Source organism: Acanthochromis polyacanthus, chromosome 7 (assembly GCF_021347895.1).
Source record: "Acanthochromis polyacanthus isolate Apoly-LR-REF ecotype Palm Island chromosome 7, KAUST_Apoly_ChrSc, whole genome shotgun sequence".
NCBI classification, from domain to species: domain Eukaryota; kingdom Metazoa; phylum Chordata; class Actinopteri; family Pomacentridae; genus Acanthochromis; species Acanthochromis polyacanthus.
The window spans coordinates 37,662,286-37,689,606 of record NC_067119.1 but is presented as its reverse complement, the minus strand read 5'-3'; the positions used below and the strand labels follow the sequence as shown (position 1 = coordinate 37,689,606).

The 27,321-nt window shown below is 41.8% G+C and overlaps 1 protein-coding gene and 1 long non-coding RNA gene across 2 annotated transcripts; both read right to left on the bottom strand.

Moving 5' to 3' along the window:
• Positions 1 to 1,715: 1,715 nt before the first annotated feature.
• On the bottom strand, positions 1,716 to 14,975 carry LOC110967568 (phosphatidylinositol 4-phosphate 5-kinase-like protein 1). The gene is made up of 7 exons (XM_022217229.2): positions 14,542 to 14,975; positions 11,953 to 12,077; positions 4,164 to 4,198; positions 3,855 to 3,910; positions 3,663 to 3,775; positions 3,351 to 3,513; positions 1,716 to 2,746 (listed from the first exon to the last, which is right to left on the bottom strand). Exons 1-7 carry the CDS (start codon positions 14,685 to 14,687, stop codon positions 2,302 to 2,304), a joined length of 1,083 nt encoding a protein of 360 aa, XP_022072921.2. The 5' UTR covers positions 14,688 to 14,975; the 3' UTR covers positions 1,716 to 2,301.
• Positions 14,976 to 14,993: 18 nt separating this feature from the next.
• On the bottom strand, positions 14,994 to 17,607 carry LOC127534743 (uncharacterized). Its single transcript, XR_007943113.1, has 3 exons — positions 17,091 to 17,607; positions 15,208 to 15,409; positions 14,994 to 15,111 (listed from the first exon to the last, which is right to left on the bottom strand). It is a non-coding gene; the product is annotated as an uncharacterized LOC127534743 (long non-coding RNA).
• Positions 17,608 to 27,321: the final 9,714 nt, after the last annotated feature.

Below are 27,321 nucleotides of genomic sequence, written 5' to 3'. Positions count from 1 at the left end.
AAAAGACTCATGAGTAAAGGATCCACTAAAGACGAGTTTACATTAAAATATTCACACACGCACACAAATAAAGAAAAAGAGACAGGAAAAAAGAGAGAATGAAAGATTTTACACCACTTAATCAACCAATCCATCCACCACTGCCATCCGCATTATCAACGCATAACATCTAGCCCTGAAAACTTTATTAGGGTTTTCTTTCCCTGTGTGTGTTTCCAACTAAGATGTCTTTTTATACTTATGCAAACAGAATGTCCTCGCTGATCTCTCGGACTCAGCAAAGGCACATATGCTTATACCAAGTACATAAACATTCACCATGAGGCTCATATACATTATTAATTTACAAAGGTCCTTTATAAGGCTCATTTATTTCACTATATTATCAAATTTACAAAAAGTCCTCAATGGGGCTCATGAATTTTAGCGATATCAAAGAAACAAAAATGTCTCTCCTTTTGAATTATGAAATCTCAACCTATATGTATATGTTTTCCAACAAAAAACTATTACATATTTCATGCAAACATTACAGCGCTCATCAGCGTCTCACACACACCAACACACGCACACACACACACACACACACACACACATAGGGGCGGAGGCAGTTGAGACAGAGCTGCCAAGAAACAGACACAACCACCGGCACAACAAGTCATTCAAATTAAATGTGACCATTCAACCCAAAGTCAAACAAATCAATTCCACAAAATAAAACACATAGGCCTATTCAACATCACCCAAAACACACAATCAGCATTCGATCCCAGAATCAATTCATTCACACATATCCTAAAAAGCATGCTTTCAGCCGCTCCATTTCTCTTTTTCTCTTATCACCTAAATTTGTGCTACAATGGGGCATATGTAACTCAGTCCAAAACCTACCTTAGGAAACCATAAGTCTATGGCTGGAACTTTAAAGTGCTTTATCTATGACTGAATTAAATTTACACCCCCAGTTCTTTTTGAACTGACCCACTACATGTGCTCACATGTAACAGGTTTAAGGCCAGTACTAACTGCCTCTCAGAGGGCTTTAATCCAAATTTGCGGCTTTTCATTCCTCTTTTTCACTTATCCTCTTTTCATTTCATCCCTTCTTCTCCATATTTTAGTTTGCCAATTGACCTTTGGGCCCAAAGGTAAAATCTACTCTATCCTCTTTTGTTTTTAAACACCAATCTGACTACTCAGCCAACTTTCACATAAAGCGTCTAATTCGCACGTCTTACCGTTAAGATTCAGGCCTGTCTTGTTAAGCTTGCATGGCCTTTTAGCTTGCTCCATCATTACTAGTTCTGCTATTCTACATTTAACAATTTCACTTTAACATTTATTTCTCTTTCTTCAACTTTTATTCTCTTATCCCAGCTTTTGTCTATCTACTCTATTCTATTTCCCACACTTTTTTTAATGCGCAATAAATCCCAATTTAGACGGAACATCGCTCCAAACACCCACCACAGGACATCAGCGCACAAAGTTGCAACAGTGCAGCGCATCAACAGCAACCCCACAGCACCCATGAGCAAATCAGCATCCCAATAAAGTGAGAAACCAGCTCACCTGACGTCTTATCAGGACGGAGAAAAGCGACCAAGGGGGCTGCCAGCTGCCGAAGAATGCCGCCTCTGATCCTGTTCGTGACGCCACAAATTGTCGTAGTGATGTGCAGGTGAAGGAGAAACGTCCGTGACACTGACTTTCTTTATAAGTTTTTTATTAAAAGAAAGAACAGCATCAGTACAGACAGAAGTTGCCTGGAAGGAGCCCGGCAATTGATTCCTCCTCGAACAAAGAAGTCAGGTCGTTTTTATACCTTCTGGTAAAGGATAGAAGTACAACATCTGGTTCATGTCTGAAGACCCCTTACTCAAAAACAAAACCACCCTTGAACAGAACCCCTTGGCTCTGAAATCCCAAAGGACACATCCATCTTCTAGCTAGAGATAGGTGCCCCAAAAACAACAGTTCACACATTCCAATGATATGGGTAAATTAGTCACGCATGTAATTCAGGTTCCATCTGTGGTCAGAAGACACCCACAAGGAATCATATCAGAACAGACACTACATATAACAAGCAATTCATATCAGATACTAGAACAAACAAAACAGATTCCATTCTACTAACTTATTAAGTAATACATGTGTCAGATACTACGGTATACATTGAAAATAAACTGTCTGCTGCAGAGAAAAAGAGTCCACAGAAACAGCAGACTGTCTCTGGCAGCTGGCACAGAGACAAAGAGGCATAAGTCTTTACAGTCAAGAATGCTTTTCTGCATTTTGTCACCGAGTGTGGTCCTGTATCCACTGACAGAACCTGTGTGAGTACTTGGTGGGACTGACTGTGGAAAAAGCCCTACCTGGGTAGCGTAGGCTTTTCCACAGGTTCTCTAGTCTTTTTTTTATTCCGTAGACAGTAAAAATGTCTATAATGCCCACGAAGTAGCGGCAATGTGACCCATCTATCACATGAATTGCATTTTGGAAATTGGGCAGTAACCTGCGATGATGTTCGTGGAATTCTTGCAGTTCTATGTCAGTCCTGGCGTCCGAGACAGGGCAACTTCTGTACTGCTGGTTGATCCCTTCACCAGTGCTTTCAGCTGCTGCCTCCAGTTGCCCTGACCCACAGTCTGTAGAATCTAATGTCACCTCACCCGAGGTCTCTTTCAATAATGGAATTTTGGAGGGGTCTGACGCTGCAGGGTGTTCATCCAAGTCCACAGACCTATGTGAAAGTTCAAAAGGGACCACAGAACACAGTTAGGGGGTGTTTCATAAAGGTTTCTTAGTAAAGCAGGCCTTATTGTGAAAAGCTTGTCTTGAATGAGTCTGATGAAGCTGACCACACTGAATTAGTTTCATCTGGTTCTGTAAGATTGTTACAAACTTCACTGTACCAGTAAAATATGTGGATATAGATCCTTATATCCACATATTTTGTGCAAATAGGGACATGTGCAAAATATATCTTATAAATAGCAATATTTTGCACATATCCCTTGCCTGTTTACATATGACAGTATTGCAATATTGTCAACATCTGCACATAGAATTTATTTGTAACTATCTTATACATTCTATTTTATTTTATTTTATAATTTTTTATTATTATTATTATTTCATTTTTATCTAATCTCATTTTATTTGTTATTTCAGTTGTGTGAAGGGAACTCGAAAAGTAACAATTTTGTCACTCAGGGTAACCATTGTGTTTCTGCTGTGTGTATGACAATACAGTTCTTGAATCTTGAAAGATTTCAGATGGAAAATACTGTACTGCAGAGCAATTGTTGTGATCTTGTTCTGAGGATACAAAATCAAAAACCTACTTTGTGGTGCGAATAACAAGGTTAGCTAATGAGTGTTTCCCTTCAAGCTCATCCCGATGCAGAGGTTGATGGGCCAGAAGGAGACTGTAGTCCAGCACATTAAGCTCACGAAGAAAGGCAGCGTCTGCTTTCACTTGATTAGCAAACCAGGATTTCTCTTGACCTATAGCAAAAAAATATATATTTCCTTTTAGTGTGCCTTTACCACTATCCAGTCGCATTTTATTCTTCATCTGAAGCATTAAACTTTCCCTGCTTAATAGTGTCATTCATATAAGTATGGTGACTTGGTGGAGGGGAGAGAACACTTACCTAACTCAATGTACTGCCCTTCAAAGTTATTATCCTTCAGCACTTTTATTATTTGTTTCCCTTCTTTGTCAGGGTTAGTCCATCTGCCCACTTCACAGCCTTTGATGTCATATCTATGCAAGAAAAATGTCATAAGATGTATCAGAAATCCCTTCAACAAGACACGGGGTTACCATACTGTATATACCTTACCTAATATTGATCCTTTCATCAGGGTAAAACACACTCTGCATCACAATGAAATATTTCTAGAAAACAGACAGATAACACTGCTGTGAGCACTTTAAGGGTGCTGTGGACAGAATGTGCTTGCAGAAAGTGTTTGCTCAAAGGGAATCAAAAAGGAACTTTGGATTGTTGGGTTCTCTCTTGAAATTTGTACTTCACCTTATTATGAAAAGTAGTATGAAATAACATGTATTGTAAATTGTCCATATATAAATAAAATTTAATTGAACAGAAAATTGAAATGTCCTCCTAGATATTCTGTTGATAAAATACCTTCATATGAGTTGGAATAACGATCCTGTGGATACCTGTAAAGTGAGAAGAATATTATTATTACTTATGCTCAGGTGCAAACAGGTGCTGGTCATAAAATTAGAATATCATGAAAAAGTTTATTTATTTCATATATATATATATATATATATATATATATATATATATATATATATATATATATATATATATACATATGAACAAGAAAGGATTTCTAGAAATGTTGGCCAACTGAAAAGTATGAACATGAAAAGTATGAGCATGTACAGCACTCAGTACTTAGTTGTTAGGTCTGGCATATTACATCTTCCTCTTCACAATACCCCATAGATTTTCTATGGGGTTAAGGTCAGGTGAGTTTGCTAGCCAATTAAGAACAGGGATACCATGGTCCTTAAACCCGGTACTGGTAGCTTTGGCACTGCATGCAGAATTTGTGTATGGTTCACTCATTCATTTTCCGTTTCAAAATAAAACGAGAAAAAAACAAATAATTGGTTTGGTTCTTTTTGGGGGGTTTTTTCGTTTAAAAATGAAATTCAAAAAACGAAAAGTAGAGAAAGGAAAAAACGCTGCATTTTTTAAAACTGATTTTAAGGTTTAAACAAAAAAAAGGCCTTTTCTCATTTGGAAGCTACCGGCAGATCCGGAAGTCAAAATGAGAACTTGACTTCACTTCACTTCACTGTCTTAAACTCCGCACCACGTACTGTGAAAACAAAACACGTCTTATTTAGAGGGAGTAGACACATCACTCTGAGAACTCATGATCTCAGTGTGAACAAAATTGCTTTAATGGTCCAAGTAAGTATATTTATGCATTAAAGTGTAAAGAACTCTGGTGATTCTGACCAGTATTCTAGTTTAACTGACGATCAGGTTAACTGGTGATAGTTTCCGTCTCCAGATGTTTCATCGCAGATTTGTCCCAACCAGACCTGGTTGTTGGTCAATTAGATAAAGAAAATTTCCCCGAAAAATGTCGGCATCATTACTTAACAAAGTCTATATCCATGTAAATATCACCTACAGACGGTAAAAAGAAATGTGCTGGCCGAAATAAAAAACACGTATTTTAATGAACGGTTAGAGGAAGCGATGGAATCCAGAGAAAAATAATTAGAGACCACTGTCTGACACATCATTTGGATAACTGCAGCTGGGGTCATGAGGACTGCTGATCACAGTGCAGCGGAGATCAATGCTGCTGCTGCCACTGCAGAGGTCCCTTAGCCCTACGACTGTGCCCAAGTCATCAGTCAAGTTGACAAATACAACGGGACAATGCCGCTGGCACCATACCTTTCTCAAGTCCAGATAGCAGCACTGCACAGTGGATGGAGCGATCAGGAAGCAGCCAATCACCTAGCCTTAGCGTTGGAAGGGAAGGCAGTGCAAGTGCTCCTTGATCTCGCCCTAGCAGAACAGCGAAACCTCCATAACCTGACTAAGCTTTGTCTGCTGTATTGTGTGTTCACTTCTGTGTCAAAATAAAAGCATCTGCCAGCTGCAGATTGCATAAAAGACAAATGTCCTTTCTCCAGTGTTGTTCTTCTGCGCAGCACGCCACAATATTAAATAAAAATGGAAGTAAACGATCCGATCTGGTCAAAACAAACAATATATTTGTGTGAGCTGTGTCTTCCCAAAAGTCCTGTCTGGTTTAGAAATGGCAAAAAGACACTTTTAAAGACGTCACAGAGGAAGACTGGAATACTTCCAGTACTGTACAGTCTGAGTGATAATACTACGCTGGTAGTTTGTGTTATAGGCTATGTTTGTAATCCTTTTTACATCCTTGTGAAGATGTTTTTCGGATTGATCGGTGGCATGATGAGTCAGACTGTGGTCTCTAATTTTATCTCTGGATTCCATCGTTTCCTCTCACCGTTCATAAAAGTACATGTTCTTCATTTTGCCAGCACATTTCCTTTTACTGTCTGTAGGTGATATTTACATGGATATTGACTTTATCCAGCAGTGATGCCGATGTTTTTCCATGAGGGCTTCTCTATCTAGTGTCTTTATGGCAAACACAGCCAAGTCTGGTCTGGATGAATCTGCTATGAAACATCTGGAGACGGAAACTATCACCAGTTAACCTAATCACCAGTTCAACTTGAACAGCGGCACCGATAGATGACAAATATCCAGGGGTGAAAGTAATTTTAAATTCTTGCCGGTACTATTACCAAAACCCTCATCTCGCCCTAACTTCATGCATATTAGAATAGCAAAGTTAAAACGCAAACAAAAAAAAATGCATAAACCTTTTACTGTAGGCCAATGAAATAGGTAGGAATTTATAACACTAGAAAATACTGTAAGCTTTTTGCTTTAATTGAAACACTGATAAACATCCAGAATACAAGGCTCTAAGAAGAGACATGAGGTCACGAGCAAACACTCAGAATGGAACTAAACATCAAAACACATCACCTAAAAGATTTTCCACAGAGGCCTAAAATAGTTATAGTAGTAGTAGCAGTTAGTTTCTGATTTTCTGTGGTAACCCTTCTTCAGTGTCCCTGTCTTTTCTTTTTATCAAAGAGGGTATTTTCCTCTGCATTATTACTTTGACAAAAAAAATCTTGACTGTTTTGTCGTGCTTCTCTCTGCTTTTATTTAAAATATGTATCTGTCGATGATAACCGCTGTAAATCCAGTTTAAAGTTTTTCAGCCAATCACAAGAACGTGTGAAATTTCAGGTGTAATTTATTGCTCGTTCTGGCGCAAGCGGCGCTTGTTGACGTCTATTGACTAGTTGTGGAAAATGTCCCAGTGCAATAAATCAAGCGCACCTATTTGCTATTGGCTGCTACTGGCCATAACAATCGCTGTGTTATGGAAGTAGACACGCATGCGCACTCACGTACTGCTGAGTGAACCCCGGTCGATAGTAGGCAGTCGGGCGGCGTACCCATAGATACCGGTGGAAGAGCGGCGTACCACCACCGGATCTTTTCCCAGTACTGCGTACCACCACCAGATCTTTTCCCGGTACTGCGTACCACCACCGGATCGTTTCCCGGTACTGCGTTCCGCCACCAGATCTTTTGCCAGAACGCAGTACCGGACTAACCTTGCCAGCAAGTTGATTTCTCGCGATATTTTTGAGTTCACAAATCTCTCAAGAAACCATCTTGCTCTGCTCCCGCCTTCACTTTTCATACAGCACCAAGTTGGTTCGCGGCCAATCACGCAGCAGTATTCATGTGTGGGGCAGGATAATGGGCGGGATATTCGGGTGTGACGACAACACCAAGCGCCAGTAGATCAAAACAAACATGGCAAACATTGCCGCGATTGGCTAAAAACAAACCTGTCAGAGCCGGGACATACTGTTGCGTTGTCCAATCCGTGCCTCTTTCCTCCGAACTGATTTACATGGAGCGGTCCCAGATTGATATTGTGGAGTACTATCAAGTACTACACAATTATTAATCTGGCTATTGCCAGGTTAGTACCAGACCATTCCAGCTTACTTTCACCCCTGCAAATATCTCATCATAAACTTTCATCCATATGTCGGACCTGTCTGTAAAACACACAAAAGTGAAACATAACATTCTACAGTTAATAAAGTATGGCACTGAAAATAACAAATGTGGTTAATAGAACAAATTACAGCTCTCTCCAAATCAGCATCGGATACATGATTGCGTCTTCTTAAATTGTTCTCCATGCTGAACCTCCTGACTCTCATTATAGACTATAATATAATATAATATAATATCATATAATCTCTATAATATAGAGCAATGTGGAGCTCCATGGGTTTTGTCATTCTCAAAGAGAATGAAATTGGAAAAGCACTCGAGTACAGCCATTATAAATGTGTTCACGATCCAGACCAGCTCTAAACTGCTCTTCCTCAGCGACGTTCGGTGTTGCAACAAATTAAAACAACAGCCCTATTTTGTATTTCAGGTTAAAAAGCAAGAGCAAAAATCCAAAACTGTGTTTTTTCCATTAGTTAAATAATACATTTTTACATTTAGATTTTAAAACTATACAACAACGCAGTTTATTGGTTTTTAGATTTTATTTTGAAACGGAAAAACGAATGAGCGAACCATACACAGATTGTGCAGGTGCCAAGTCCTGTTGAAAAATGAAATCTGCATCTCCATAAAGTTCGTCAGCAGCAGTAAGCACGAAGTACTCTAAAACTTCCTGGTAGATGGCTGCATTGACCTTGAACCTAAGAAAACACAATGGACCAACACCAGTAGATGACATGGCACCCCAAACCATCATTGACTGTGGAAATTTCAAACTCGACCTCAAGCAACGTGGATTCTGTGCCTTCTGCTCTCTTCCTCCAGACTCTGGGACCTTGATTTCCAAAGGACATGCAAAATTTACTTTCATCAGACTTTGGACCACTAAGCAGCAATCCAGTCCTATTTGTCAGAAGCAAGACGCTTCTGACGCTGTCTCTTGTTCAAGAGTGGCTTGACACAAGGAGTGCAACAGCTGAAACCCATGTCTTGCATATGTCGGTGCGTGGTGGTTCTTGAAGCACTGACTCCAGCTACAGTCCACTCTTTGTGAATCTCCCCCATATTTTTAAATGAGTTTCATTTCACAATCCTTCTCCAGGGTGCGGTTATCCCTATTGCTTATACACTTTTTTTTCTACCACATCTTTTCCTTCCCTTCGCCTCTCTATTGATGTGCTGGGACACAGAGCTCTTTAGCAATGGCCTTTGGTATCTTTGCCCTCCTTGTGCAGGGTGTCAGTGGTCATCTGTTGCATAACTGTCAGGTCAGCAGTCTTCCCCATGATTGTGTAGCCTACAGAACTAGACTGAGAGAGCATTTAAAGGCCTTTGCAGGTGTTTTGAGTTAATTAGCTGATCAGAGTGTGGCACCAGGTGTCTTCAATATTGAACCTTTCCACAACATTCTAATTTTCTGAGATATCAAATGTGGGATTTTAATTAGTATTCAGGTGTAATCATCAAAATTAAGAGAAATCAACATCTGAAATACGTCAGTCTGTATGTAATGAATGAACATAATATAAAAGTTTCACTTTTTGAATGGAATTACTGAAATAAATATTTTTTTTTCATGATATTCTAATTATATGACCAGCACCTGTATGTGATATTTTTGACTTTGGCTAGGTTTTTATCAGGCCATAATCAGTAAATATCTATATTTTATGCATTAAAGAAGTAAAAGCTGCGGTACAACAGACTCATCAGGTGCTTGTCAGAAAGTGTCCTGACAAGCTGCTTTTTTTCCCCAATATTTATGTCTGGTTTTATCAATATTTATGTCTACCTTTATTTTTGTTTACAGACTCATCCATTCATTTATTATCTTATTTTATTATGGTCCGAGCACTGAATGTTGTGAAGACCCTATTGAAGACCCATGAGTTTATTATAATTTTTAGATTTTTCTCTGGACTTTTGAATCGCACTTTTGGAAGCCTAAACATACCCTAAAATGCGTGAAAATTTGCACACACATCAGGAGTTAGATATTTTATGGAACTTGCGCATGTGTGTACCAAAATGCCTCCATAGTGCTCCCTACAAAATTGCAAAATGTGGTCATTATCCCAATAGGCAGTACATTTCATGTACAGCTAAAAAAATTTGCTAGGCAAATGCAACACATCAGGATGCACAAAAAGTCAGTTACAGCCAGGAAGTAACACAACAGGAAGTCAGCCATTTTGCGTTAACTTTGAAATTTTGGTGATGAGCTCCTCCTAGGGGGTAAGTCCAAGAGACTTGAAATGTGGTCTGTACATACAGCAGGTCTTCCTGATGAAAAGTTATCAAAAGGTTCCTCAAAAGCTAAAAGGTGTGACCATGGCGGCCCCCTACACTTTGATCCTTTGCTATGAAACAGGAAGTGCTGTCTAACTTTCCTGTACATGCTCCAATCAGCCTGAAACTTTACATGTTTGATCAGAGACCTGCTCTGATCACTTCCATGTGCTAAGATTCACTCACAGTTATAGTGCCACCTTCTGGTAACAGGAAATGGCTATTATTTACACTTTGATGTACTGTTCTTAGCCCATTGTTCACATTAACCTCAAAATGTGATGACAAAAGCCTGAACATGTTGATGATAAATCACAGAGAAAATGGTGACTTGTCATCAAAAGTTGTGTCTGTGGCGGCACAACGAATTTTGATGTTTCGCCATTAAAATTGAATTATTTATATCTCAGCTGCACATAATCCAATCTGGACCAAACTTCACATACTGAACAGCAGGTCTGAAGACATCTATAGTGATAAATTCGGAAAAGTAATAGCGCCACCTGTTGGTAACATTAAGTTTAAGGCATTATATTTTTAGGTACTATGGCCCTAAACTTTGTGATATAATGCCTGAAATTGGTAAGCTGAGTAATCACCTCTTGGCAATCCCACAGTGTGAAGGTTTTGACATTTCATGGAATGCTGTTGTCATGGCACAAAAATTTTATCCTGACAAACAAAATACTTTTTGACAGGTTAGGAATACTCCAAAGCTCACTCAAATCACACACATTATCATCATTGAATGGAAGGACACTGTATCCATGCAGCATGTGCTATAGCGCCCCCTACAGCAGTTTTAACAAATAGCCCCCAAAGTGTGTTTAATCTACATCTACGAAATTTGGGCGGCATATAGAGCACATCAGGACACACAAAAAAAAAAACTCTTGGAGCATACCCTAAACCCAACAGGAAGTCCGACATTTTGAATTCATTGTGGGATTTTGGGTAATTTTTTGTCATTTTCAATAGCAAACTCTTCCTAGGGGGTAATTCCAAAAGACATCAAATTTGTCCAGGTAATACACCAGATATTTGTGATCACAAGTTATCAAAATCTTCCACATAAGTCTGAGGGTGTGGCCATGGCAGCCTCCAGAATTTTTATGCTTAGCCATGAAACATCAACTACTGTCTAATTACCGTCTACATGCTCCAGTCTGCCTCAGACTTAACATGTCTGATCAGAGTCCTGCCCTGATTACATCAGATACCAAAATACATTCACAGCATGTGCCATAGCATCCCCTGCAGCATTTTAATAAATAGCCCGCTCACCAAATTTGACCTACGTCCACAAAATTCAGCATGAATTTTTACCACATTAGTGTGAACAAAAAAGTCTCTTGGACCCATACTCTAAACCCAACAGGAAGTTTGCCATTTTGAATTAAATGTCATATTTTTGGTGTTTTTGGTCATTTTCAGCAATGAATTACTCACAGACGTTAACTCCAAAACACCTGACATTTGGACAATATATACAACATGCCTTCAGGTCAAACATTTATGAAAATCATACATAAAAGTCAAAGGGCGTATCCATGGCAACTGACTGAACTATTATGCTTCGACATGAAGCAGGATATGTTGTGTAAATCCCCAGTACATGCTGCAATTTGCCTCAAACTTTACATGTGTGATCAGACTCTGGCCCTGATAAGTTCCATACATCAATATGTGGTCACAGTGATAGCGTCACCTGATGGATGGACAGGAAGTGCTTCATAATGAACCTGTACATGTTCCAATTGACCTGAAACTTAACATGTGTGCTAAGAATCCAGCCCTTGTCACATTCATAGGCCTAAATATACTCTCAGTTGCAGCATCACCTGATGGACGTGCTTGGGTTCGCTGACCAGCAAGGATGCAAGGACCTGTTCATCGCTGCTTGCAGCTTTAATGTTTATTATTATTTACCTTTATTTAACCAGGAAGTCCCATTGAGGTTAGAGATCTCTGCAGTATTAACAGAAGCTACTCTTACCAAGAAACCTCACTAGCAATGAATGAGGGTATTTCTCCAAGTGATCCATGTACGTCTGCAGATTGGACAGCAGGAACCGGACCTCGCGCCTGCTCTGGGTCTTTAGGAAGAACCTCTTGTCATTCCTGCAATCAAGAACAACCTTGTCACAGATAAATATTTTAATTCTGCTGAGTCAATGGACTCAATAAAACTCCAGAACATGTTAAATGAAGTCTTTTTTTCACATCAATACTAGCATTTTTTTAAGACTTCTTGCTTCCTGTATATGCATGAACATTATGGTATGGTTAAGGCTAAAGAATTATATTATGGTTGCTGGTAATAAAAATCATGAATAACTACATATCTTTGTTGGGGAAGTCAGATGTTTCTGCAAAGAAATTCTTTGCATTCCCAAAATTTGGTCTTAGCCTTTCCGGTTCTTCTCTTCTCTCTCAGAATCAGAATCAGAATCACTTTATTCATCCCCGAAGGGAAATTCAGTTGTCAGGGTTCTTATCTGTTTAATTTTGAATTGAATAGCCTGACTGCTGATGGCAAAAAAGATTTCCTAAATCTTTCGGTCTTGCAGCGCAGGGATAGGAGCCGTCCACTGATGTTTCGTTGTTCATTGAGGCAGATGTGAAGTGGATGATCCATGTTGGTCAGAATGGCCTCCATCTTGCTCAGTGCCCGTCTCTCCACCTCATCCTTCAATGTGTTCAATCCGATTCCAACCACAGAGCCAGCTTTTTTAATCAGTTTGTTCAGACGCCTTGCATCCTTCTCTTTTATGCTGCCTCCCCAGCAGACTGAAGCATAAAGCAGCACACTTGCTAACACAGACTGATAAAACATCTGCAACATCTTACTGCAGATGTCCAGTGATCAAAGTCTTCTGAGGCAATAAAGTCGGCTCTGGCCCTTTTTGTAGATGAAGTCTACATTTGTAGACCAGTCCAACTTATTATCAAGGTGGACACCTAAATATTTATATGATGTCCCCATCTCATGTCATGTCTCCTCATCCACTTTTCCATCTTCATGGTTCAAGGTATTGGTATTTGTAGATTTGCTCAAGATTCCTTCTGTACCGATTACAAAGTTCTCTGGTGTTGTCTTGCTGAAACACATGGACTTTGTCTTTTTGGTATTTAACTTCATCCCATATGGTTCACATTAGCCCAGAGAGAGTCTAGTATTACCTGCATTGTTCACCTGATGTAAATATGACTGTGCAAAACATTTATTACTAAATACCACTGTGATAGTGTGAAACAGTGGCAATAGCACTAAATAAAAGAAGCAAAAATCCAATCATTATTCTTAGTGAAGCTAGGATTTCTCTGTGTCAAATCACTGCCAGGCAGAAAGTTTCGACAGGGGTAGTGCATTCCACTCTAAAACACTAAGAGGAAACTGGATCAGTTGTATCCAAAGAAGGATCAGGCAGACGAATAGAACACCATCAGATAGTCACAGTACCACATAGTGTGTTCACTGAGAGATAGAAAAGTAACTACTTATCAGATACAGAATTTACTAAATAAAGAATGGCAGACTGCAATCAACAAAAGACCTATTTGAAGAAGTGGAAGTGGTCTCAGAGGATGACCACACCACTCCTCAGAAGGTTAAAAAAAAAAGGCCAAAAGCTTTGAGAAGGCACACGTGGACAAACTTGTTGGTACCCCTCGGTTAATGAAAGAAAAATCCACAATGGTCACAGAATTAATTTGAATCTGACAAAAGTAATAATAAATAAAATTCTATGAAAATTAACCATTGAAAATCAGACATTGCTTCTGAACAACAGGCCTGGACAAAAATGATGGTACTCCTAGAAAAGACTGAAAATAATGGGACCATAGGGACATGTTCAATCAAGGTGTGTCCTCTAATTAGCATCACAGATATCTACAAACTTTTAGTCAGTCAGTTGGCCTATTTATAGGGTTACAAGTAGTCACTGTGCTGTTTGGTGACATGGACCAGAGGAAGTGAAGGAGAGAGCTGTCTCAGGAGATTAGAAAGAAAATTATAGACAAGCATGTTAAAGGTAAGGGGTATAAGACCATCTCCAAGCAGCTTGATGTTCCTGTGACTACAGCTGCACTTATTATTCAGAAATTTAAGATCCATGGGACGTAGGCAATCTCCCTGGACATGGCCGCAGGAGGAAAATCGATGACAAATCGAAGAGACGGATAATACGAATGGTAAAAAAAAGAGCCCAGAACAACCTCTAAAGACATTAAAGGTGAACTCCAAGGTCAAGGTACGGATTGGCCGGATTCGGCCCGCGGGCCGCCAGTTGATGATCACTGCATTAGGTTAAGGATACCATCATTTTTATCCAGGCCTGTTTCAAGAGTTTATTTTTTTAAATAATTCTGTTAAACCATGGAAATGTTTGATTTTCATTAGTTAATTTTCATAGAATTTTTATTTATTATTGCTTTTGCCAGATTGAAAAAATTTCTGATCATTGTGGGTTTTTCTTTCATTAACCAAGGGGTACCAACAATTTTGTCCATGTGTGTAGCAGCATTTCACAGTAGATGATAGAAAAATGTTCCTCTGTGTGTTATAGAAGATTATACTCACGTGACAAAGAAATCTGCCTTGCTCTTGGAGTTGCTGACAAACTGGAGATAGTAGCCATCTGAGCAGAGGGAATTCATGTATTCTTCCTCTGTGATGTTCAGTGAAGCCCTCAGTTTGGCAAACACTGGTGCTGCAAATGTTTGCATCACAAACCCCTGGAAGGCAAGGGTTAAGCGATGATAATCTATTTCTTTGTGCTTTAATTTACCTGACAAAATAACAGAAAGTATGAATGGGCAACAACTTGATTAATGACAACATTATTCGACCATCAAGTGGAAGGTGAGGTTGACTTATGTTTTCAGTGTCATTTGTTTTTTCTGTCAACTATCAGCCTGAATTTCATGAAACTTGGTAAAGGGGATCATTGGCACATGAAAAACCCATTATATTTTGGTGCAAACCTGTATTAATTTCTTCTAGGTGGAAAAGACAGAGCAGTTGCTTCAGTGGCTTCTAGTTCTTGTCTAAAAACAAGTAAAATCACGAAAAAAATTTGGGGGTAGAAATACAACTCGCCTCATGTGTTCGAGTTTCTTCTGCCTTGAAATGTTCCGTTGTGAGTGTATTCTGCAAAAAATCATCAAGAGTTTATGAATACATTTATTAATACAGTGTTATAAGTTTAGAAGTCAACTACTATCTTTAAATTAGAAGATTCTTCACCTGGCTTGGTATTTCAGTTGTGATCTGAATGGAAGCATGCATGCCTTCTTTTATCATGGATGTCAGTTGGTAGAATTCATGCTCTGGGTTGATTTCAAACACACCCAGCATCCTCCATTGCTGTCTCAGATTCCACCAGCGTCTTCGTGTGGCACCATTTGAGGTGCCAGCAGCTTTTTTCTGTGCCATCTGTAAAGCTGAACTAACAACGAGGAGTTTTAGATCAGTCGCAGATATCAGACTAATTTGATTACTCCAACTACATACTGTATAATGTCTGTTTGACTTCAAAGTCTAAAAATTAGTTTAAAACAAAATTCCAATTTTTGCAAACTTTCTAGTATTAGGTTTGTAAAAGCTGTGGTTATGCTCGACATTTCTTTTTATGAAAATTTGACAACTAATTCAATAAAGCAAGCTGTCCTCCCTCCCAAAAAGGTGTAACAAAAGCTCTTTGGTATCTCTCATGTCCATGGGTAAACATGACAATGTCTCTTTCTTTAATTTTCACACTGCAGTGGGTAAATAGTTTGTGGTGAACCATTGTAGGGTTGTTGACAAAAACTGGCCAGAGCAAAAAAAAAAAAAAAAAAAACTGCTTCAGTAATTGTGCTAAGAGCAATAGCAGCAGCATCCTGCAGGTAGAGTTGTGTTGTGTTTGCCTCTACTTCCACCCCTCCAGACATGACATGTCAGTAATGTCCCAAGCATGGAAACCAGTAAGCTGGTCACCATAGTTAAAGTTATGCTCCAAATTATATGTAACTAATTTATTAGCATGTTAGTAGACTGTTTTTGTAGTTGTCTAACCTTTGGATGTTGCAAACATTTATTCCTGGTGAAAGACATGGCAATCAAACATGATCTGCAACTACTACATGGTCTTGTTAGCATTTGATAGCAAACTGCAAAATGATGGTGTCATGGTTCCTGCCTGGCCTCCCTTCCTCTCCCTCCCTTCTTTTCTCCTCCTTGCCTCTCTTTCTCTTTTCCTCTCTTCTCCTCCTCTCCCTCACTTCTACCTGCCTCTCTCCTGCTCGGCCTTGGTCTCTGTGCTAAACCCCTCACCACACTGGCCTTATCAGGATGTAGTCTTTGGCGGACTTTCAAATTGCACTTTTGCCGGTCTAAGCATACCCCAATGCGTGAAACTTTTCATACACATCAGGACTGGTGAAAAACTTTATATTTTATGGGAAGTGTACATATGTGTGCCAAAATGGCTCCATAGCGCCTCTTACAAAGTTACAAAATGTGTCCACTAACCCAGCTCACAAGAGGTTTCATCTACAGCTACAAAATTTTGTAAGCATATGCAGCACATCAGGACACACGAAAAAGTCAATTATGACCATACGGTAAACCCAGCAGGAAATTGGTCATCTTGAATTAGCTGTGAAATATTTTGAGATTAATACCTCATCGGTGGGAGAGACCGCAAATTTGGCCAGCATATTCAAGAGTCCTTTCTGATGAAAAGTTATCAAAATGCTCTGCAAAGGTCAAAGGCCATGACCATGGTGGCTTCCAAAAACATTGTTCCTTCGCCATGAAACAGGAAGTGCTGTCTATCTCTCCTGTGCATGCTCCAATCTGCCTGAAACTTTACGTGTATGATCAGAGTCCTGTCCTGACAACATCCATGTGGTTATATATATTCACAGTCATAGCGCCACCTTGTGGTATTACAAAACGCATTTTTTACACTTTGATACTTTGATTTCCATAACCAGTTGGACAAAGAACCCTATCTTAGATATACAGCACAGAGCCATCTACAAGAGTAGGTTCCTGAGCTGATTATGCTAAAATACATGTTTGGTCTTGATCCTAGATGATCTAATGTTAAAATACACAAAACATTGTTAACAGGTAGCTCTTACCTGGGTTCTTGCTTGTTCTGTACTATGAAACACGGCAAATGTGTCCATAGAGTTCATCTGCCCACACACGGTGTGAAATGAGAGCTGTCTTTGTTGATGTACGCTTCCCTTCCTGCCTACCGAGTACCGCATTCCAGGCCAGTTAGACAATCTCCTCAGGGTGTGCCACATGCAAAACAAAAGGTGAGGCATAGGTAGTTTTTCACTACTGCTAAGAGGGGGGAAGGAAATGTGTTAAATAAAAATACTTACTGACAAGACGCAGTGTCTTATTGCTTTACAAAAAGATTGACTGAGTCCATGAAAAAAAAAACTTGTAACATGTAAATGCCGGTATTTAATGAAACTTGGTGACTAACTTCCTGTTTGTATTGATCCTGGGCCTCACTGTAAACACTACTCACTTCTCTAGATAGAGATATTTGAAAAGCAGTTTTCAAATACCTCGCTGGACCTGGGTCTGAATGACTACCTAAATGCTACTTCTGCTGGGCAAATAGTACTGCACTATATATATCACTTCTATTTAACATTAACTATCTTATGATTCTACTCACTGTGTGGTACTGCAGCATCTTTTTAATCCTGTGGTAAGGATGTCTGGTAAAAGTTCAAGAAATAGAACCCAGATATAGACCACATGACTTTACATTAGAAAGCTGATACAATAACAGGCAGGCAAATTTTTAAAAAAAAAAACAAGAAATACATAAGGAGCAAAGCAAAAACAAAAACAGAGAAACACTCAAAGCCATAATACAGACCATTAAGTGGAAACAGAAATGGCTTGAAAGTGATAATGACATGACGTGACATAGAACAAAGACAATCTGACTACTGAAAGAACAACAGAAAAGACTGGCTGTTCATTTTGCTACATTAGTGCTACTTCTTGTCTTATCTCCACCTGTGATGCAGCAATTGCGCCCTCTTTGCTATCATGGAGGATATTTCAGTGCCGTCAATGGAACCTGCAGGACTGAGAATTAAATAATGCTGTGGGGAAGCTCAGGGTGCCTAAAGATAAATGTATCCTTGCATATCCTTCTAGCATCCTGACTGGGAAGCGCTTAGATGCAAGTGCTAGTGTAATAAAAGACCTGTCACAACTTGTGCTTCTGGCATGTCTAGGTAGTACTCACTTTACATGTATGAAGGATAGATCATTCTTTTACACTAGTTTAATTTCATGTGTAAACTTTAGAATGTGTTTTTCATGGTGTTAAAATCAGCACCTGCATACCTTGATAAATAGGCTGAAGTAGTGAATTATTTTTCTCCAGGCTATTTCTGTCATACAACGGGAAGAAACCCGAGCAGAGAGCACATGGTCGAGGCAAGATGCAGTTAGGAAATGGTTTATTGTGGGGACGGGGGAAGTGGATCTGGCAGGAGGAGAACTGGGGTCTTGTCGGGGGGAAGCGAGGAGTGATACCGGGTGGGCAGCGTTCCAGCCGGGGATCGGCGGCAGTAGGTTCCGGGAGGGGAAACAGAGTGCGGCGCCGGGTGGTCTTGGGATCCCTGACGGCTGGAAGGGAAGCGGGGTTTAGGGGCTAGAGAGCTAGGACGCAGGCAGGGCAGACTGGAGTGATCAGAACTGGGCTGGTTCGATATCTCTTCCTGATTATCACAGGCGGGAATGGGGGGCGCCAGGAGAGAAGGGAGAATGATGCCGAGAGGGGGTTCTTGGGAGAGATTGGGTCCAGAGGGGAATCCGAAGAGGGACAGCAGGCAGGAGTCTGAGCAGCAGATTCTGGTAAGACAGGAGAAACAAGGTTAGTGGTTCGTTCCAAGAACAGCAGGATAAAAAGGCGAGAAGGCGACTGACAGGGTAGGTCGAGTCTAACGATCTGGCAGGGTGTTGCAGGATGAGTCAGTGAGTAATTAGTGGGATGATCGTCAGCTGCTCAGACTCTAGCGGAGGTGGCTGATTGACAGAGTGGCTTCAGCTGCTCTCTCATCTGCTCTGCTGTCAGGGGAGAGAGAGAGAGAGAGAGAACAGGAGAAATGCACCAGGAGAGATGAGGGGGAAAAGGCAGGATGGGGTTAAAAGGATGTCAGGTGGAAGTAGAGGAGGATCCTGACAGTACCCCCTCCTCAACGGGCGCCTCTCGGCGCCCCACAGACCCAGACAGGGTGAGAACCGACGGGGCGATCAGGGAGCTGACAAGGACACACACAGAAACCAGGGGAACTTGAAGGGACTCAAAGGACAGGAGGGACTGACAGAACAGGAGGAAAGGAGGGATGGGAGGGAAGCACGGGAGGGACGGGAGGGACTGGAAAGACAGGAGGAACTGAAAGGATGGGAGGGAAGGATGGGAGGGACTGAAAGGACACGAGGAACCAGGGGAATCGAAAGGACTGGAGGCACAGAAAGGACTGGAGGGACAGAAAGGACTGGAGGGACAGAAAGGACTAGAGGAGCTCAGAGTGGAACTTGAAGGGACTAAAGGGACTCGGAGGAACAGAGGATTTAGAGGGACTAATACGTACTGGAGGGACTAAGAGGGATTGGGGAACTGGAGGGACAGGAAGGACTAGAAGGACTGGATGCACTGAAAGGACTGGATCTGATTAGACTAGACTTGACTGGATTGGACTGGGCTGGATTGAATTGGGATGACTAGCTAGACTGGACTGGACTGGGGGCTGGGCTGGACTGGGACAGGATTGAGCTAACTGAAGGAGTCGTTCTGGTGGACGGCCTGGAGGCTGGACTGGTCGAGGCAGGGCAAGCCAGAGGGTCCAATCAGGGGGACGGCCTGAAGGCCGGACAGGTCGGGGCTGAACAGGCCTGCGGGTCCGCTTCTGAGGACGGCCCGAAGGCCGAACAGGCCAAGGTGGGACAGACTGGGGCTGAATGGGCCAGGGCTGGACCGGCTGGAACGCCTAATTCCGAGGTCAGTCTGCGGGCCGAACAGACCAGAGGAGCCGTTCCGGAGGACGGCCCGAAGGCTGGGCAGGCCAAGGCTGGACAGACAGGAGGTCAGGGCGGAGGCCGGACTGGGGGCCGGCGGAGGCGGGACTCCTCCGGGGGCGGAGCCAGGCCCGGTGGGTCCTCTGGGGGCCAGATCAGAGGCCGGACTGGGAGCCAGCGGTGGCGGGACTCCTCCAGGGGCGGAGCCGGGCCCGGTGGGTCCTCCGGGGGCCGGACTGGGGGCAGGACTGGACACAGAACTGGGAAACCCCGGTGGGACAGGACTGGTTCCAGGTCCAGGGACCTTTCCGGGTCCGGGGACCCCTCCGGGGGCAGGACTGGGTCCGGGGGCCCCTCTGGGGGCAGAACTGGGTCCGGGGGCCCCTCCGGGGGCAGAACTGGAGGGGAGGCGCTGAGCCTCTTTGGGGACTCGGGGGAGGTGTTCAGTCCCTCAGACACTGCCGACAGCCCAGGAACAGGAGGCGAGGTGTCGGACCCCTCAGGAAAGGGAGGCGGGGCGTCGACCCCCTCAGGAACGGGAGGCGGGGCGTCGACCTCCTCAGGAACGGGAGGTGGGGTGTCGACCCCCTCAGGAACGGGAGGCGGGGTGTCGACCCCCTCAGGAACGGGAGGCGAGGTGTTGGACCCCTCAGGAACGGGAGGCGGGGGTCCACGGCACCTCCTGGCACCGCGTCTTCTGCGTCTTGATAGGCCAGGCCTATCAAAATCTGGTAGCTGTAGGGGAAACGTACATACATATATAGTAGCTGTTTCAAATTTTACAGGTGCATAGGTATGAGCCAAAATGGCTCCATAGCACGAGCAATTTTGGCTCACACCTATGCAATTCCCTTAAAATATAAATTTTTTGCTGGTCCTGATGTGCATGCCAAATTTCACGTTTTCAAGTATCTTAAAATGGTTTAAAAAATAAAGAATAAGAAACCCATGGGTTATAATAGGGTCTTCGCACCATTCAGTGCTCGGACCCTAGTAAAACTTAAATTTGTTCACGTTTCACTAGTTTCCCTGTTATTGTAGGTGTTACGTTTATGCTTCAGTTATTTATTTTTCATGGATGAATGGCGCACGCTTATTGCGCAATCAAGTCAACTCATGTACATCGTAGACTGTGATTCAGCTTGTGTTTTCATCGTACAATCTGTACACAGCACATTTCATGTCATGGACAAAGATTGTTAGATTCATATCAAACAGTGTAGCAAACTGTGAACTTACAAGATTGTTAAAATTGGACAGTGTGTAGAGGCCTTTATAGGTGCCTTCATAAGGGTGAGGGGAAGTTGCTCTGTCTTGCATGACAGCTGGACACTCCTGCTGCTGTGCAGGAGGACTGGGAGGAGGATGGGGCAGAGCGGCCCACATTCTAGGCTGCTGATGAAGTGAATAGCGCTTTGTGACTCCAGTGGCTCTGCAATCTCGGGTCCAATGGTCCATCCTCCCACATTTGCGGCATTTTCCGCAACTGTGCAGGGAGTGTAGCCTAGCCGCGCTAGACAACCCACGGCAACAAATTTAATTCTCTGCCAGGGTGGGTCTAGTTACCCTCCATAAGGCTCGAGGCTGGATTCTCCTAAAACTGGCCGGACCAATCACCATGAAGTGTAGAGTCAGAAGGCGGGCGTAACGAAGTGACGACAGAGGCGTGACGATTCTGACAGAAACAACCAGCGCACAATAAACAGTTATCTTTCGACTCGGCTTTGGCCACAGCCCTTAAAGATTTGAAGCTAAAATTCAACTTGAAAGATAAACAAAGGATGGCACTGAAGTGTTTCATTGAGAAGAAAGACGTATTTGGACTTATGCCGATGGGATATGGGAAATCCTTAATATACCAGTTGGCTCCGCGGCTCCGCTGGTTGGGAAGCTAATGGGACTTAGCCACAATCCGCCGGTGCTCTTGGAACTACGTCAGCCTATTCATTGCGTTGATTGGTTGTATACCTACCCAATTGCTGCAGAGGGATTTGATAGACAACCTTTTAGCCCGCCTCCCTCCCTGTCGAGCTTTCCTAGACCCTTGTGCCATCAGAAACATGGGTGTAGCATGGCTAGGCTACAGGGAGTGGCCTTCTGAGCGAAATGACACTGTGGCTGATTTGTGATCTAAACTATTTGTTTAACCTTAGTAGACTTTTTATTGGAATAACAGCAATCCCTATACATTTCCATCAATGTATTCATTGATTCTGTCTTTTTACTATTATACCATGATCGACTCTGTACATGTTAGGAATCTCAGGATGCACATTTTCCAGAAATATGTCAAGAGCCATTGCACTGTTTGTATTATTATCAATACCCATGGATGACTCCTACACATCCTCAAACCATAAGTGAACTTATGAACCAAAAGTTCATAAGTGCTGGCAGGAGCTCTTCAGTGAGAGCAGCGCACAAGCAGGTGGGAGTAGTCCAATCAGCCACTGCAACTCCTCCATAAACCCTGACACCACTCAGCACTTGTTGCTGGACCGTGAACTTTCTCTAGTTAGTGCAGTGCGCTGTTCAGTTTCGGGTCCTTGCTTCATGATTGTTGTAATTCTGTTTCTGCTCCATTCCAGACTGACTCCTGCTTGCTCGTGCCACCAAGGACTCCCAGTTTCAACCTTCCATAATTCCTTTGAAGAACCCAGGCTTGGTCACGCTCTGGATTTCCCTGGTCTCCCTCCGGTCTCAGTCACGTCAGGATCAGTTCACTCACCCTGGCACCTGCTACGACACCTCCAACACCAGCCACAAACCCTTGCTGCCGCCATGCCAGCCGCCTCTGATGCCAACCACAGACAGCTGTCGCTGCCGTTCCTCTGGTGGTTTCCTACCACGCCACCTCAGGCTCCAACCACAGTATCCCGCAGCTACCATGCCACCGCTGGCTGGCAGTCACATCACCACAGTGTCCTGCCTTCCCGGAACTCCATGCCATCAGACTCCACCAGCTAAGTTTCCAACTTGTACAGTAGCAGTGTCCAATTCACTCATTGCTTCGTTCCTAAATTTCACTGACGTTACTGATTGGGCTCCCGTTCTAGCTGACCCATGGTCATTGTTTTAGTATTTATGGTAGTTCGTATTCATGGTTTATCTTTGGGCCTGTTTCTTGCTTCATGGTGTGTATTCCTGCCTTGGTATTACCGTACATGGGTCTGCAAGTTGTAAAAACAATTCCTGCCTTCGTATTACCATATGTGGTTCTGCTAATAGTTAAATAATTCAGATTATTGTATTTCCGATATGTATTTAGTTATTCTTGATTGTATTCCTGCCTTGATGTTGCCATATGTGGGTCTGCGCATGTTACCTTTTTGCTAATCTTGTATTTAGTCCGCCTCCTCGTCATCCTGCCGCCTTAGGCAGAACCTGTTAATTCTGCGCTCTAGTGTAGTTTTCCGTTTTTGAGTTGTAGTTCTGTACCTTGTTCCTGTCTTGTAAATAAAAGTTCTTTTAAACTGCTCTTCTGTCTGAAATCTAATTTCCTGCACTTGGGCCTCTGTACACCATAACATTTTCAGCCTGAGGTAAAGGGAAAAAGAAGCTTTAACCATCGACCACTCTTTACATTGCAATAATATATCCATGTCTGGCACTAGAATGTTGTACAAATTCACTGTAACTTCCAATCAGTGAAGATATTTTGTGGGGCTAGTGAAAGGATTTGGTGCATTAAGCACTACATCTCTGGCTTCTGCTGGGCTCCAAGGCTTACACACAGCTGTGTCACCAACCATAAATTTAGGGATGTTCTCTGATTAATTTGAGCAATAACTGCTGAATCACGCTGACTCTTTTTCTCCTTTGTCTTTTAACTTTTTTACTTATCCCAGCTATTGAGACAGACTTTTGGAACCTTTTGTCCCTCACTATTACACTTTCTTCTGTTTGTGATTCTTCACCTTCCCATTCTGTTTTTAATTGTGGTCTTGGTTCTGGTTCAGATTCTGTATCCTGTTTAGCTTTAGCTTCAGTTGTAGCCTCTTTCATTGTTCCTTTTCTTTTTAATTTCTTCTTAGGATCTTCTCTCTTTTAACTTTTCTCGCCTCTCCAGTGAGTTGCAGTGTGTTTCCTGTGTTTCTAGAGGCAATAAGACATAGGTTGTATTTCACTAAAACTACGTACATGCATTTTCACATAATTTTGAACTATTGCAGTATAAATACAATAACAATAATAATTAGAAGAATTTGAATTGTGATTTTCTCAACCTCTCATTTAAAGATATCAATACTTGTCTATAACATTTGTATGTATAGACAAATTAAATATAATATGCATCAATATAAAATATCTAACTTTTATACCTTTGTTGTCTTGTGCAAAGTGGATAGTCAAACTGAATAAAAGCACAAATACATTTAAATACAAGATTTCTGTCTCATTTAGTATATTTTTTAAAAAGTTTATTATTAGCACTACAAATAATAAATGGCAGATTACGAATCAGCACCATGGAGCAAATCCGTGGCTATGCAGTTTATGTCTTGAAACTGTATGAAATTTAAAATCAAGGACTCCAGGAAGAGTAGCCACAGTTAAACAGTCCAGTGTCTAATGGTGATGTATATTCAACTTCAAAATAACAATAATAACTTGTCAGCATTGCTGAAGAGCCCTATGGTGGCCCATCAGGGTTTGAGCCACTGACCTTCTGATCCGTAGTCCAGAGACTTAACCATTACAGCACTGCTTCTGTAGCACTTGTAATGGAATTATGCTATCATTAGGTGGGCTAAGGGCTAGGCTATTTAAAGGTTCGGCTCTGGAAGCTGTGTGAAGACAAGGCACACAGAAATTATTATGTTACTGGTAATATATTAAAAATAATCAACAGAAAACACTTGAATGCATCAAGGCAAAAACAATGACCAAAATATTAATGTAAAAATACAAAACAATAACAGAAAATCAAACCCTCACCTGTCCTTCAATCAATTCAAATCACAGTAAGCATCCATCAATCCATTCTCTATACACCACTTCATCCTCACTAGGGTCGCGGGGTTGCTAGAGCCTATCTCAGCTGACTTGGGTGAAGGCAGGGAACACCCAGGACAGGTCACCAGTCCGTCGCAGGGCTACCAGTCCCTCCAGGATTTCGCGGGCGTTTTTCGTGATTGTTGCGGCCGAAAATACCTGAATTCGTGGCAGCTTTTCTAAAAAATTGTGATAAAAGTTGCGATGTTTTAAGCTTATTTGTTGGGATGAAATTGCGGGAGACAGTGACAACTGCTAAAAAGCTGCATTTTTTCCAACTTGTAGAACATCTTTCAACACTGTAATTGACAATATTTATCTCGAAATTAATTATTTAACATTCCAAAAAATTTCCACAAAAGCTGGCACACCATGGTGGGACATAAGCAGCAGCCAGTTACTGGTTTAATATGATCTAAATACAGTGGGTACGGAAAGTATTCAGACCCCTTGAAATTTTTCACTCTCTGTGTCATTGCAGCCATTTGCCAAAATCAAAAAAATTCATTTTATTTCTCATTAATGTACACTCAGCACCCCATCTTGACAGAAAAAAACAGAAATGTAGAATTTTTTGCAAATTTATTAAAAAAGAAAAACTGAAATATCACATGGTCAGAAGTATTCAGACCCTGTGGTCAGTATTGAGTAGAAGCACCCTTTTCAGCTAGTACTGTATGTAGCGGGCGACAGGATTTGATGGGACTCAGATGGGACTCAACTGTTCCTTGTGTCATTTCCGATATGTCCACAGTGGTAGATTTGTTGGAGCATCACAATCCTGTGATCGTTAGCAGGTCGCTGAGCTGGCGTTCACTTGTTGCCATGGTTACCATGCCGCTATCAGACGCCGTGCTGCTATGAATCCTTAACAAATCCATGGACCCAAACTTTAAGCCGCATCACTGCCAAAGTCTAATTATTTGGTCCTTGTGTCATTTCTGACCGACCCTGAAAACTTCATTCAAATCCCTGAGTCCGTTTTGAATAATGTGGGTAACAGAGGAAGGATTCACACACGCTGATCGTCACATAACTCCGCCGTATTCTGTGGTGGAATAAATCTAATTTACCTCTCTGTTGTTTACCTCTCTAGCTCTAACGAATCTGGATACAACTGTTTCCATCATAGTGATCTGTCTGGTCTGTTGTCCGCTCATTTCAGCCGTTCTAATATGTTTCGTGTTTAAAAAAAGTGTGTGCCAATCGATGATTTTTTTCTTTTATTCCACCACAATATTGCACAGTTGTAAAACAGTTTAGCTCCGCTTTGATGAAGAACATCAGTGAATTACTTGTTTATCACGGTCTTCAGCAGTAATTTTTGTTGGTAAATGAGAGACATTAGTATCCACATGTCTGCATCTTCAAACCATAAACAGGAAGTGAATTCGGTGACATACGTGCATTAGGTTTGCGCTGGGAGCTATGATTGGTGGAACTCACGGGAGGCGGACAAAATTGTAAGGCCGTGGAGATTGGTTTATTTCACGCGATCACAATATCACGAATTCCTGGAGGGACTGGGCTACATATACAGACAAACAATCACTCTCACATTCACACCTACACGCAATTTAGAGTAACCAATTAACCTCAGCATATTTTTGGACTGTGGGAGGAAGCCGGAGTACCCGGAGAAAACCCACACATGCACAGGGAGAACATGCAAACTCCATGCAGAAAGATCCCAGGCCCAGGCCGGGATTTGAACTGGGGATCTTCTTGCTGCAAGGCGAAAGTGCTAACTACTATACCATTGTGCAGCCCATGTACACAACAACATATTTAATTAGAAATCATGCCAATAAATTCAGTACAACGAACTGAATTAGCCAATTACCTGTAATCCCAATCACAAAATGGGTTTGGAGGAAGAACACAGATCTAATCTGGATATATATGAGTTAGGCTTTATTAGTCAGTCCCTCCAGGAATTGGCGATGTTGCGATCGCGCGAATTCACACAAAATCAACCAATCTCCACGAATTTTGTGCAGCCTTGCAATTTTGTCCAATCACCGCAACTTTCCCGCAATTTTGGCCTGCCTCCCGTGAGTTCCACCAATCATAGCAGTCCCCAGCGCAAACCTAATGCATGTACGTCAACGAATTCACTTCCTTGTTTATGGTTTGAAGATGCAGACATGTGCGATACTAATGTCTCTCATTTACCAACAAAAATTATTGCTGAAGACCGTGATAAACAATTAATTCACTGATGTTCTTCACCAAAGCGGAGCTAAACTGTTTTACACCCATGCAATACTGCGGTGGAATACAAAAAAGAAAAAAATCATCGATTGATAGACTTTT

Coding starts and splice junctions, on each gene's coding strand:
- LOC110967568 (XM_022217229.2), bottom strand. CDS start 14,687: ATGCAAACATTTGCAGCACCAGTGTTTGCCAAACTGAGGGCTTCACTG. Junction 4,199..11,952: donor ATTGCTAGTGAGGTTTCTTG/GTAAGAGTAGCT, acceptor CTCACTTTACAG/GTATCCACAGGATCGTTATT. Junction 3,776..3,854: donor GATGAAAGGATCAATATTAG/GTAAGGTATATA, acceptor TTTCTTGCATAG/ATATGACATCAAAGGCTGTG.